Here is a 13,492-nt window from a genome sequence, read left to right on the forward strand (position 1 = left end):
CCTTCCTCCAACTGCACTAGTGCCTGATTTCCTCTCCTCCGATTAAGAAAATCGTTTATAACGCTTGAGATTGGAGTTGCTGATTAGGGAGAACTGCTAAGTTCTTTAGGGTTTTCTCAGTGAAAAGAAGGTTCAAAGAGGATACGAATTTTAATCACATACATGACAGCTAATTGGAGCATCTAAACGATGACCATTGCATGTTCGGCTGGTTTATGGGGAAACAACAAATGTTCTTTCAAATCAGATCAACAACTACCAGCCAGCAGCATTAGGACATATTTCTCATCATTAACGAGATGGATCTGAAGGGAGTAGTTGGCAATTAGGGGGGAAAACCCAACAACAAAAAACTTGGTTTAGTTTGGGGATCATTTTCTTGGACTAGGTGACTTATGCAAAAAAAAAAAAAAAAAAAAAAAAAAGAAAAAAAGAAAAAAAAATCTGTTTCTTTCTTCCTCGGTCTCGCAGACTGTCAGTTTCGGATCCAAGGACGCTGATGGCAAAGCTTACTTGGGCTGCCTGTCAAACCCAAACTGTCACGGATTAAATCCCGCTGCCTGCTGTGAAGCCCCTGTGCACTGCAAACTTAGTGAGCGAACTGGGTAATCAGTGGTTGGATATGCAGATCTCTGACTTAAAAGACGGGGTGACCCCCCCGAGAACATCTCTCAGGGGCCGAAGCCCGCAGGTGCAGTGAGGCGCGCGCGCGCACGCGGGTGCTGGCTCCCCCGAAGCCGCTTCGCCCCGGGGGAGGGAGCCGGGGCGCCCGGCAGGGTCTGGCTGCCGCGCACCGGCGGCGGCGGCTCGTCTCCGGCGGCGGCGGCGGCGGATGATGGTGGCGGCCGGCGCGCTGGGCTGTGCCTGTGCGTCGCCTCGGAAATCAGCGCCCGGCGCTGCACACTGAGCCCTTGCAGGTCCGCAGCAGCCCGAGACTTGGCGAGGACAGACCCGGCGCGCGGGGGCCAAGGACCTGCGCGCAGGGGGGCCGGGGGGCGAGTGGGGTCGGCTTATCATGGCGGATCGGACAGCTCCCAGCTGCCAGCTCCGGCTGGAGTGGGTGTACGGGTACCGGGGTCACCAGTGCCGCAACAACCTGTACTATACAGCCGGCAAGGAGGTGGTCTACTTTGTGGCTGGGGTCGGGGTAGTGTACAACACCCGTGAGCACAGCCAAAAATTCTTCTTGGGACACAACGACGACATTATCAGGTAAGGGGTGAACTGGGGCGGCGGGAAAGGGTTGGGTGGAAGGATGGAAGGGTGGGAAGAAGAACGACCAGCTGGGCTTTCCCAGGGTCAGATCAGGGAGCCCCATGAAAGAAAAGATTTTCTCTGGAGCCTCATGGAATTACAGAGGGGCTACTGACTCTAGGGCTAGGGGAGAAACAGAGTGTAGGGGGTCGGGGGGGCGGTGCAGGTGGGGAAGGAGAGATCTCTTTATCCTTCCGGAAGTCTTTTTAATTTCTAAGGAGTTAAGTGTTCTGATGCTTTTTTTGGTGGTTCATTTCTGCTACAAGTGGAAGGACTGGGTACTTATTAAACAATTCTTTCCCTGCTAACTAGGTAAATGGTAGGACCAATAGATTAACCGTGGGTATCATCTTTGGGAGGCCCCTCAGTAGGTTCATCAGCAAGCAAGTGGATAAAAAAAAAAAAAAAAAAAAAAAGAAAGAAAGAAAAGAAAAAGGAAAGAAAAAAAAAACACAAAGAAATTTTGCTACAGGTAATTTGGAATCTTCATCTCAGGTGCTCTGGACCTTGGAAATTTCTGCAGTGGGTGGGGAACCTTGTTCTCTAATATTTCACTTTGCCTTGTTTTAATGCCCAAAGCATATTTACACACTAAATGGATGCTTCCACAATATCACTAAGGTTATAAAAGGCTGGCAGCTGCTCGACCACAAAATCCTATCAGGCATCCCACAGACATAGTCCAGCACTGACCGCTAGAACTCCATTGGTTGAATAACCATTGTAGGGGCCTTTCCTGTTAAATCGAAGGGGACATATTTTGATTCTTGGCCCTATCCTCTCTCTGGACCAGACACATTTCCCTCCTGCCCTTGTCAGCTTCTTGTGTGACCAAACAAGGTGTGGTCCAGATGCTGTTCATAGGGAATCCCTTTCCGCCTTTGGCAGTTAAGGAAGATTTCCATGATATGGGAACCTCTGCTCACAAGGAAAATGACTTGCTGAGGATAGACTACAACTGACAGAGATCATATTTTTACCTTCCAAACTTGTGTGTTTCACTGATGCAGAACAACTTCCATCAGAATATTGCCACTTTTACTCTGCCTTTCACAATGAAATAAGCAATTAAATATTGTAACACCAATAGTCCTAATTTTTCATTGGGGTAAATGACTTAAAATATTAGCTCTCCCCTCCTAATATTGTGCTTATATTCCTAAGCTTTTTTTTTCCCCTCCTGAAACCTAAAGTTGAAAACTTGTTACAGAAGGTAAAATCTTAATGTTTGAAACTACAGGTGTGTGTGTGTGTGTGTGTGTGTGTGTGTGTATGTATATACATGTCTTTTTTGAAGATTTTAAGTATTTAGAGCTTTAATGTTCTTGAGATTTGGTGGAACTTAGTAAAACTTTCTTCATGTCACATAAGACAAAATAGCTTTCTCTTTTCTTCCCTGATATGGTAATGGTTGTGACTGAGGCATTACTTAGTTCTGTCCTGCAGATTTTGCCTCTCTAATTGCCAGGCTGATTATTAAAGTCACAGGTGCAAATGATTAACCATGACTCATGAAAAGGTTAGATGTTTAAAAATTTAAGCCCATTATGTTTTTACTCTGTCTTAGTGCAGTGCTTTCCATTACTACATCAAAATAAGATGTAGTCCTTTGGGGGAAGGGAGAGAGTGGCAAACAGAAAATTCCCTGGGGTTAAATAGTATTAATGTGACAGTTCAATGAAATACTTGGAGAATTTGAACTCTTAATCCTCATTCTTTCTCTAATAGGGGAAAAATTAAAGGCACCATTGAAACTAAAGGTGGGAAAAGGGTGGAGTTGCAGTAGACTGTTGTTATGATGAGCAGCAGTGGGGCTTCAAGGCTATCAGGCTTGGATGATTACAGAAACACTCAGAATTGAGGGAAAGATGCATGAGTTATTTGTATAACTGGGTTTGTAGGGAGGCTTACTTGATGGAAAAAAAAAGATAATTTATCTTCTATTTATTAAGGTAATGGTTGTCTCTTTATGCTGATATTGACACAGTAGTAAGCCTGACTACAGAGAAAGGACTTTATTACTACATTCTCCAGGTTATTTGATTGGGTCTGAGTATGTATAGTTGAGAAGAGTTCCCGAATATCTATGTATGTCTTTGCATGTTGGAATAAGATTAAGTCCAGTGGGTTCAAAAACACAAACCATAGATCATTATATAATTGAGAGCTGCTATTTTGTTTCATCTTATATATGTATGTATCTTTTTCTGGTGAAGACAGTGCATAAACCGCAATGAACAGTCTTTTATCTTTATGCATTTTTGTATATCTCAGTATACTACTGTTTTTCCACTTGAAATAATGAGTTCATGGAGAGGACTACTGCTAAGGTTTTAATGCAAAAATATTTTGGCTTTTTGGAATCATTGCATGAACATTAAAACTTCTGACTCTTAATACAGTCAAATGAGATAGTGCAAGTAATTGTGCAGTTGGTTCTTAGCTTTTGCATTAGTTTGAAAAATATATTCTTTTGCATACATTTCCTACTGCTTTACTTGTTGTGCATTGTTGCCTAAAATATTAACGAGAAGGCAGCCCAACAAATATTGGTAACAACACACTCCATTTTTGTAAAACAATGCACTCTCTGAGATCATGATGAACCTTAATAATGATGTAGGATTTGGCAGAGCTCATTAGAGCTCAGCATATGTGTTTTCTTGTTTTGACAGGCTATGTATTTGACTCAGGTTTTTAAAAATGTTGGTATGTGAGGCATGATATGATTTATTGGATGTGGAGGCTTGTCGTATTCTTTCAATGCAGATAACAGATTAGAGAATGATGCTGTATTTTAGCTCTGATAAGATTGTGATGGGACAAGGAAATGCCGAAAGCAGCATTTACTGTTGGGCTAGCAACAGGATTCAAATCAGGCTTGAAGGCAAGGACAGTAATAGGGGCTGGAATAATTACTAACTTGATTTCGACTTCAGGTAGCAGAACATGACATAGAATGGGAGTAAATGAAAGAAAAGGTCATGAACACATTGGTTCCTGTCACCTGTTTTTCATTTTCACAGTGATTCCGGTTGAGACATTAATGTCCTGACTCTGGATCCTTATATTGCTTCTGGGGAGTTCCCTGTCTCCATTTTCTTCTCCCTTATTTTATGGTTCTCTGTTGCAAGGGAGGTCTATCTGCAGTGCTGTCTTAGGGGAAAAGACACTGATTTTTGACATCACACACAGAACCCACTCTGCCATTTACTGCAGGCATTGAAGGTCTCAGGACCTTCTTTATTTGCAAAATGAGGGTGACAATAGCTAAATTGCAGAGTCGTTGGAATTATTAGAAACAACATATATAAAGGGTTTAGTGTGGGGTCTGGCCCTTAGTTGGTGCTCAATAAATGTTCTTAGTAATAGTGGTAGTATTTAATTAAATTAATTGAACATGTACACATCAAAAGCAAAGCAATGATTCTTTATTGCACTCAGGCAGAATTCCAGACTCCTTTGTTTTCCATTCTCTTGGACCCTAATTTGCTATTATATCTTTATTTTCCATTTAAAAAACCTCAAGTTGTTTGCTTTCCACTTGGCAATAATATAATTACTCTGTTGTTTCCTACCTCATACAGGAATGATTTATCTTCCTCCTCCCTCAGTCTCTCTCTGTGCAGCCTAGGTTTGCTACCAGTTGGGTGACTATATCATCAGGAAAACAGCTACTCTGTAAAAATAGGGCTTACAGGTATTTACTTGAGTTTTTGTGAATATTACATACAAGGTGCCCACTACAGGGGTCCTGTTGTTATCTATATCCTGCAAGGCACCATCTGTTTTCTTCTTACCTTTGCCAGGAGACTTTACCATCCTCAGATGAAGGGATCCAAATACTCCTGAAGTTTTGTATCTTTTGTGACCAGTGCTGCTGTGTATCTAGTGCCATTCTTTCATTCTGAGTATTTTCATTTGTAAATATGTTTGGGGTCCTTGATGCTGAGAATGGATTTTAACATAAGCAGGGCTAACATGTCCTGAGCACCAGACTCAGAGCTAAATGTGCATACAGATTTGTCTCATGCATCCTCTTGGTAACCCTTCAAGGGAGGCAGAGTTGCTAACACCAGCCCACTGGTGGGGCAGCAGAGTCACAGAGTTGACCCTCTGGCAGACTGGAGAATTCAGATCAGTCTGATTTCCGATGCCCAATGCTGTTGCTTCACTGGTTTACAGCTGCTTATTTTTCTTAGTCACTGTGGTTTCTATCACTGTACACGGTCCTAACCAGAACTCAGTAGACTTTTTTTTTAATATATATATATATATATATATATATATATATATATATATATATATATATTAGTTTTATATGGACACAATAGCTTTATCTTGTTTTTATTTAATTTTTTTTAATGTGGTGCTGGTGATCCAACCCAGTGCCTCACGCATTCTAGGCAAGTGCTCTACCTCTGAGGCCCAGCCCCAGTCCCACTTTCTTTTTTTAACATTTTTTTAACTAAAAAAAAAAATAAATAAATGTCAATGGACATTTATTTTATGTATTTATGTGCAGTACTGAGAACTGAACCCAGTGCCTCACACATGCTTGCAAGCACTCTACCACTGAGCTACAACCCCAGCCCAGTAAGCGTGTTCTTAATACCATTTATCATCTGTTTGTGTATAAATCCTGGGCTTTATTTAAGAGTACTTGAAACAGATTGCTAGAGCTCAGTCTAGAAATGGAATCATGTTCAAGTTCACTTTAGAACATCCCCACTTTTGAAACAATGATTTGAAATAGTGATCTATGGAAGACATTTAATTAAAAATTGTGACATGGATAAAATAGACTAGTGTGGCAAATACACTTGCACTTGTTGGGTTTCAAGAGAGCAGTCTAACAGCCAAGATTGGGCCTGGAGTATAGGGAAAGCAGGTTCACATGAAGTCCTGGAGATATGATTTCATTATTATTTTTTAGTTTCTTGGTCAGTTTTAATAGGGGAAGTGTGGAGGTACCTACAAAGAATTAAATCTATATAGTTTGAGTGCCTACTTTCTACCACACACTTTATGTCATCTCATTGAGCTCCCCCATTCTGGGATATAGCCTCATTTTTACAGGTATGGCTCTGAGAGGGAAGTAGATTTAAGCAGAATCACTCAGTGGGATCATCCGAGTATTCATTGGATCTCTCTTTTTCTGTGCGTTGGCAAGAGCACGAAGCAAACACTTTTGATGAAAGCTATGGTTTGCTCATCAATGATCTCATTAGTGTTATTAAGTTAGAGTCTATTTGGTTATTTCTGTTAAGATTTACTTATTCTCTAAGTTGGGCGGTTCTTTCTCATTGGTTTATTACATCTAAAATATGCCAGGTGCAGGGGGTGTGGCAGGGAATATGATGAAGTTCCTGCTCCTTGAAGCTTACGTTCTGGCGAGGGAGGCCAGGAGTGCCTTCAGAGGAAAACAGCTTGACTAAATGGTGATAAGTGCTAAGACGGAATAATCATAGAACAGGGTTGGGTTGGGTAGGGGTATGGAAGTGACATTAGATAAGATTTGCAGAGCATCTCTTTAGGGAGGTGGCATTTCAACTGGGACCTGAAAGGCGGGAAGGGGCAGACAAGTGTAGGTATGGTGGCAGAGGAGAGAGTATTGCAAAGGTGTTAAGGTGGGAAGGAGCTTGCTGTGCCCTGAATTCTAGTATAGACACCCAAAGAAAGACCAAGGTCATCATAATTCTCATTCAGGTTATTAAAGCCTCATGGGTTTTGGTACCATATGTCCTAGATTTCCCAGGACAGTCACAAATACTCCATTCAGTTATTGTCAAGGGTATACTTTTCCTTGCCACACCATGGATTTCAATTTTTAATTCAGAAATACAAACACATTTTTACTTGAAAAATATAGTTAGCATATAATGGGTCACTGGTTGAAAACATTGCCCTGAACTGCACTACATTATAAGGGATGATATCAGCCCAGTGGTTAGTCAGAGAAGTAGATTTCACTGTGGTGAAACTGTTCTATGGCAGCATCTCCAAGGAGGCCATCCTACTCGCCTTCAGTCCCCAGGGATGTGGATCAGAACACCTTTGTAATGGAGGTGACATTTTGCTGCCAAGAAAGGAAAAGGAAGCTCTAGGAGGGTTGACTCTTCCTCCAGAAAACCATTCAGATATCCATCCTTTAGCCAGTGGACTACACACCTTCAGTGACTGGGCTCCTTTTGTTGATTAACTTGAGTTTTTCAGGTGTGGATTGATCAATTTCCAACTGCAAACAGTTCTCAAATATCACTTGTGTCAGGTGCATCTGGGCCCTTGCTAAAATTCAGATGTATGTCAGTAGGTCTGGAGTGAGGTCTGACACACCGCAGTTAGTTCTAACCTGCTCCCAGGTCCTGCTGATGTTGCTAATCCACAGAGCACATTTTCAGCAGCAAGATTCCAAGGACTTCTTTGGTATGTTGCAGAGCTCAACAGACCAGTGCTTTTCAACCCAAAAGGTTGCAAGCTGATAAAGTAGACTTGTCTTTTGGTTGTTGAGTTGTAAGAGTTTTTAATTTTGATGATGTCCAATTTGTGTATTTTTTTCCTTGTACTTTTAGTGTCATAACTAGGAAACCAGTACCTAATCCAAGATCAAAAAGACTTACTCCTGTATTTTCTTCTAAGAGCTTTATGGCTTTAGCTTTTACATTTAGTTTGATGATCTGTTTTGAGTTAATGTTTTATATGATATGAGGTAGTGCTCCGATTTCAGACTTTTGCACAAGGTTAATTGTGCTAACAATATTTGTTGAAAAGTTTATTTTTCCCCATGAAATAGATTTGGATGCCCACAGTCTTTCAATTCTGCTAGCAGGGTACCCATTTCTCTACACAGAAGATGCTGAATGTTGAGGGACCCAGAAGTGGAAATAACCATTGAAAAGATTAATCTAAAACTATTAGAAGTCAGAGGGTTTGGTTGCTGCCCTGTATTTGTAAAGATGCTGTAGACCTTATAAAGGACATATAAATTTTATATATTATAAAACAGAACCATTTAAGCCTTTTTGAACCAGTGTAGTATTTAGTAACTGTGACTTAGGGGCCAGAAATTGTGTACACATTTAATTCATTTATTCTCAATTCATTTTTTTAAATTTTGTTTTTTTAGTTATTGATAGAACTTTATTTTTATTTATGTATATATGGTGCTGAGAAACGAATCCAGTGCCTCACACATGCTAGGTAAGTGTTCTACCACTGAGCCACCACCCCAGCCCCATTTTTAAAATTGAATTTGTAATGCACAAATAAAAGAAAAACAAAAATGGATTTTCAGATTTCAACCTTGCTGTTGGAAGACAGGTCTGTTGAGCCGGCCACTGGTAGTGGTGGTATAGAAAGTAGATGGATTTGTGAGAGATGTTCGCCTTTTATCTCTACCTCTTTATTAGTTTGTTTCTTTCTTTCCTCAAGGGGAAATGGGATCTGAATGGCTTCTACCACAAAGCTGAAGGATTTTGGGTTTTCCCACTAGTTCTCTGCCATTCCTTTCCCATCAGCATAGACAAGAGAGCAGCAAGCCAATTCTACCCTCTAGAGATAAAAGAACATCTCTCTGGGTTGGTAGTACATAAACAGGCTGGTCTGAGTATTATTATAAGACTATTCAGGGGGCTAGGGATGTGACTCAAATGGTAGCGTGCTCGCCTGGCATGTGTGAGGCACTGGGTTTGATCTTTGCACCACATAAAAATAAAATAAAGATATTGTATCCACCTAAAAAACTAAAATAAATAAATATCTAAAAAAAGACTATTCAGGATTATTTTAAGGTTTGAGCCTTCTTTTAAAATTTAATTCCTGTTTAATAATGTCATTAAAACATTCTTCTGTGATCACTGTGAGTTGATTTTACAGATAATAAGAAATAAGACCTATGATGGGGCTGAGGTTGTGGCTCAGTTATAGAGTGCTCACCTAGCATGCATGAGGTACTGGGTTCAATCCTCAGCAACACATAAAAATAAAATAAAGATATTGTGTCCACCTAAAAAACTAATATGTCTGTGTATATAAAAGAAGACCTATGAATAATGGATTGTCTTCTAAGTAAGGGATTATCAGTTGTAAGAAATTAAAACTTTTTCAAAGAAGCACAATTAGGGAAAGGATTACAAGGTGGCAATAAAATTTTGGACCTCAATTATAGGGATTATGGCTGCCACTCATGCACTGCAGCTAGTCTGTTCCTAATTCTTTCTCTTGCTAGTGTCCCCCATGTGTCACAGGGATTCACATACCTGCCTCTCTCTGAGTAAAATATTTGCTTTTTTCTGGCTTTATACTAGCTGCTTAACTGAAAATTCATTTTGCATATGACTTACCACCCCTGCTCCCAACCCACCTAATCTGTGTCAGTCCCTATGTCTGTCCAGCTTGGTCCTACGAAACCAACTGAACCAGTCTTATGAGTCCTGACTCCAAATTCTCAGGAAGGAGAATCTAATTGACCTAGGATGGGTCATTGTGTGTACCCAGTGCCATCATTTGTAGTCTGGAGGGTGAGACCGTGTTTCAGAGGGTTTCTCCTTTAAGGAAAATCATCTAATAAGGGCTATGGACTGAGGAGAAACGAATGGCATCTGTACTGTAGAAGCTGGCCTAGAAGAAGAGGCAAATGAGTTTTGATTCATTTGAAACAAGGCTGGAGATGAGAAGTACTGAATTGAGGACAAGGAAAGGGATATCAACAGGGTTTAAATTTACAATATGGGTGATCTGCTGTGTAATGGAATTTTCATTTCTCAAAAGAGGCCACACCAGGTATCTCTAGGGAGTGTTGGCTTATCCCTGCACATGACATTTGGACTGCCTGAAATGACCTCTCATTTCTCTGCTTGCAGAGTCTTTTCCTTTCTTCAACCTCAAAGCCAGTGTCGTCTCTCCCTGAGGTTTTATCTGACAGCTCCAGACTATTTTAGGCCATTTTTTCCTTTGTGTGTCTAGACCACTATGCAGAAGCCTCCCTTAAAGACTCATTCCATCATGCTGCATTTGTTGACTTACTGCCTCTCCACCTGCTTGAATTCCATGTTTGGAATCCCTATACCTAGAACCTTGTTCATGGGCATACTCAGTACATAATATATTTTTATTTGTTCTTTGTCCTTCATATTGGCTGGAAGGATCAAGGTGTGAAATAGGGGTGAGATTTTACATATACTTTGTGAGAAGAAAATCCTGAAAATATTCTGAGCTGGCACTGAGAAGCAGGCTTCAGATTTTTTTTAAAGAAATATTTGGATGGCACTAATGACCAATTACTCTTGTGCTCTTAAATCTGACAGCAAATTCCATCTGACTTCCTTCTAATGCTGTACTGGTCTGAATGGAAAATATAGCAATTAGGATACATTGTTTTCTATTGAAATGAGGTCATGGACTTTACAAGGAATGAAACATTCCTTTTAAATTACTTGATTTTTTTAACTGTATTATAAGGACAATATTGATTTGCATCCCTTTTGATTTAGCAAACATATGCTCTTTTGAAGTAACTTGAAAATATGATGGAATGTTTATAAGAGGGTAATGAAATCTAGGTGTGTTCAGAGATTGTAATATAGCACCTACCAGCTCTAAATAAGTTTAAGTCTTCCCTGGCCCAGAAGAGTTTCACCCAAAGATATAGAAGGAGTTCTAGGGCAGAAATTTAGGGGATTGGAGAACATCACTTTTGCAGGATGAAGAACAGTTTGACAAATGAGTAGAAAGGGAATAGAGGAGGAAGGAGGTAACATCAGGAGGCAAGGTCTTGTACAGAGGTCCCAGAACTTATAGGAGCAGGGTACCCCAAGGGAAGAGTGAGTACTCTAGCTCAGCACTGCTAGAGAAGGTTGGGAGATGAACTGAATTAGGGGATACAGACTAGATCACTAAGGGATTTTACAGCTCATTCCACAAGTTGTGGGGACCAGTGAAGGGACTTAAAAGGGCAAGACAAGGCCAGTTGACATTTTAGGAAGATCATAAAATGTGGGAGACTTTTACTTTATTAAAAGTCTTTTATGATTTTTTCTTTTCTTTATGATTCTTTTCAATTCTTTCTTCCTTCAATACTAACTTCTCTGAAGAGGGAGCATGGTATTGTGCATGGGGATTGGGTTCCGTGGGACCAAACTCTGTACTGGCTCTGTTTCTAAAACCAGACATGTAACTTCCTGGGCTTTGTTTTCCTCATCTAAAAATGAAGAGACTGAGTCTCTGATTCTGAGATTCAGAATTCCATTTACCTCTTCATTTTCTCATCTTTCATTTATTCTTCAACATGATGAACTGATTTTTACTTCTGCCAGTCACTGGAATCATTCTTTGGAGTTTCTCAAGTGACCTTGAGTGCTACATGGGCATCCCACTTAACCTCTTCTACAGTTGACCACCTTCTAATTAGTACCCTTCTGCTTTTTGCCCTGTTATTGTGGCCCTGATGTTTTCTCTTACTGCTTGACTGCCTTTGTCTATCTCTTCTCCCCAAGTCCACCTCTTATATACAGGGACTCTCCAACATCACTTATCAGATTTTTCTGCCAAAAAATTTATGACTTTAAATTAATCATGAGAAATAGACCAAAGCAAATTGAGGGACATTTTACAACATATCTGGCCTATCCTTTATCCTTTGCAAAAATAATTTCATCCTCATTAAAAAAAAGACAAAAGCAGAATGAGTGTCCAAATTCAGAAAAGTCAAAAAAAGATACTACAAATGTCCCATGTGCTTTATATTGGGGTGGAAAGGAGTTTATAAAGGACAGTATTGGGATACCAGGTGAATGTGAATGTGGGACCATATATTAAGAAACCTTGGCTTAGAGGAACAAAAATGCTTTACAACAAAGGTTTTTTGAGTGCATATGTATTCGCAAAACTGTGTGAGGTACTGGGGAATCCAGAAGTGAGCAATATTACCTCAAGAGACATATAATCACAAGGAAAATACTCAACATAACTGTGCAGCTGGATATTGACTGTATGGAAGTTAGTTGGCCCAGGTATGTGAGAGCCTTAGGACATAGGCCTAACCCATTCTTGGAAGGGTGGAAGTCAGAGAGGGCTTTCTAGAAGAAGGAGTATCATTAGGATTAGGCTGTGGACTGGCCACTCTGGCTGCAGTGTAGACAATAGGTTAGAGGACAGAAGGTCTAGGGGCACTTGAAGTAGCACAGATGTAAGTAATTTTGACAGTATTCAAGGCAAAATAACTAATGTATTATGAAGATTCTAGATTCCTGATGACTGATTAGATACAGCCAGAGAGAGTGGGAGGGCAGAAAGAAGAGAGGTATAAGGTAATCATCAAGGTTCTGACATGAGCAGCTGGAGGGATGATGGTTCTCATTTACTAAAATAGAATGAGGAGTAGGTGCAAGGCCAGGGGAAACTGAGTTCCGCTTTGAACATATAATCATGTGCTGTATGGTGACATTGTGGTCAAGGAGAGACCACATAAATGACAGTGATCTCATCAGATTCATAATGGAGCTGAAGAACTCCTATTGCCCAGTGATGTCACAGCTGTCATAATGTGGTGCACCCGCTCACCTGTGTTTATGGTGAAACTAGTAAAGCAAACCTACTGAGCTGCCGATCATATAAAAGTATAGCACTTATGATTACGTACGGTACCTAGTGATTGATAACAATAATAAATGGCTGTGTTATTAGTTTATGTGTGTCCTATATTATAATATTCATGTTATTTTAGTGTGTACTCCTAGTTTATAAAAAAAGTCACTGTAAAATCGTATGTCAAGTGACACTAGCACCAGCCTTGTCTGTTTCATGTTTACTATATCCTTTGATTGTGTCAATCACATTGAGTGATTGACCTGCATCATCTATGTTTTTGTAAATGATGGTGGCACAGTGACACAATTGCTTAAGTGCAGCTCTCAGAATGTATCCAAGTTGTTAAAGGGATACAAGACTGTATTTACATTTGAGTCTGTGATATATATGCTAGAGGTGACTAGGTGGGTCAGGAGAGAGCCACAGGAGTTGTAGTATACGTGTAGGAGTGGATAAGATGTCCCAGGGAATGAAGGGAGGAAAGAGATGAGGTCAGGGTCAGGACTTCCAGGAAGATAGATTTTAGAGACTGGAAGAGAAAGAGGTACCTGTGAAAGATGGTAATGAAAATAAACCAAGAAAATGGAGAGCTCTGGAAACCAAGATCAGGGAGGATATCAGGGAGGATGTCAAGGAGGAGACTCGACTGGAT

General features: G+C 40.4%; 1 protein-coding gene across 2 annotated transcripts in view; it reads left to right on the forward strand.

Moving 5' to 3' along the window:
• Positions 1-1,015: 1,015 nt before the first annotated feature.
• Eml6 (EMAP like 6) overlaps positions 1,016-13,492 on the forward strand; it is a 269,171-nt gene continuing 256,694 nt past the window's right edge. For both annotated transcript variants that reach the window (XM_076832837.2, XM_076832835.2), the window contains exon 1: positions 1,016-1,212. In XM_076832837.2, the coding sequence (XP_076688952.2) occupies positions 1,016-1,212 (197 nt within the window). The remainder of the gene's footprint in view (positions 1,213-13,492) is intronic.

Source organism: Callospermophilus lateralis, chromosome 14, assembly GCF_048772815.1.
Source record: "Callospermophilus lateralis isolate mCalLat2 chromosome 14, mCalLat2.hap1, whole genome shotgun sequence".
NCBI lineage: Eukaryota > Metazoa > Chordata > Mammalia > Rodentia > Sciuridae > Callospermophilus > Callospermophilus lateralis.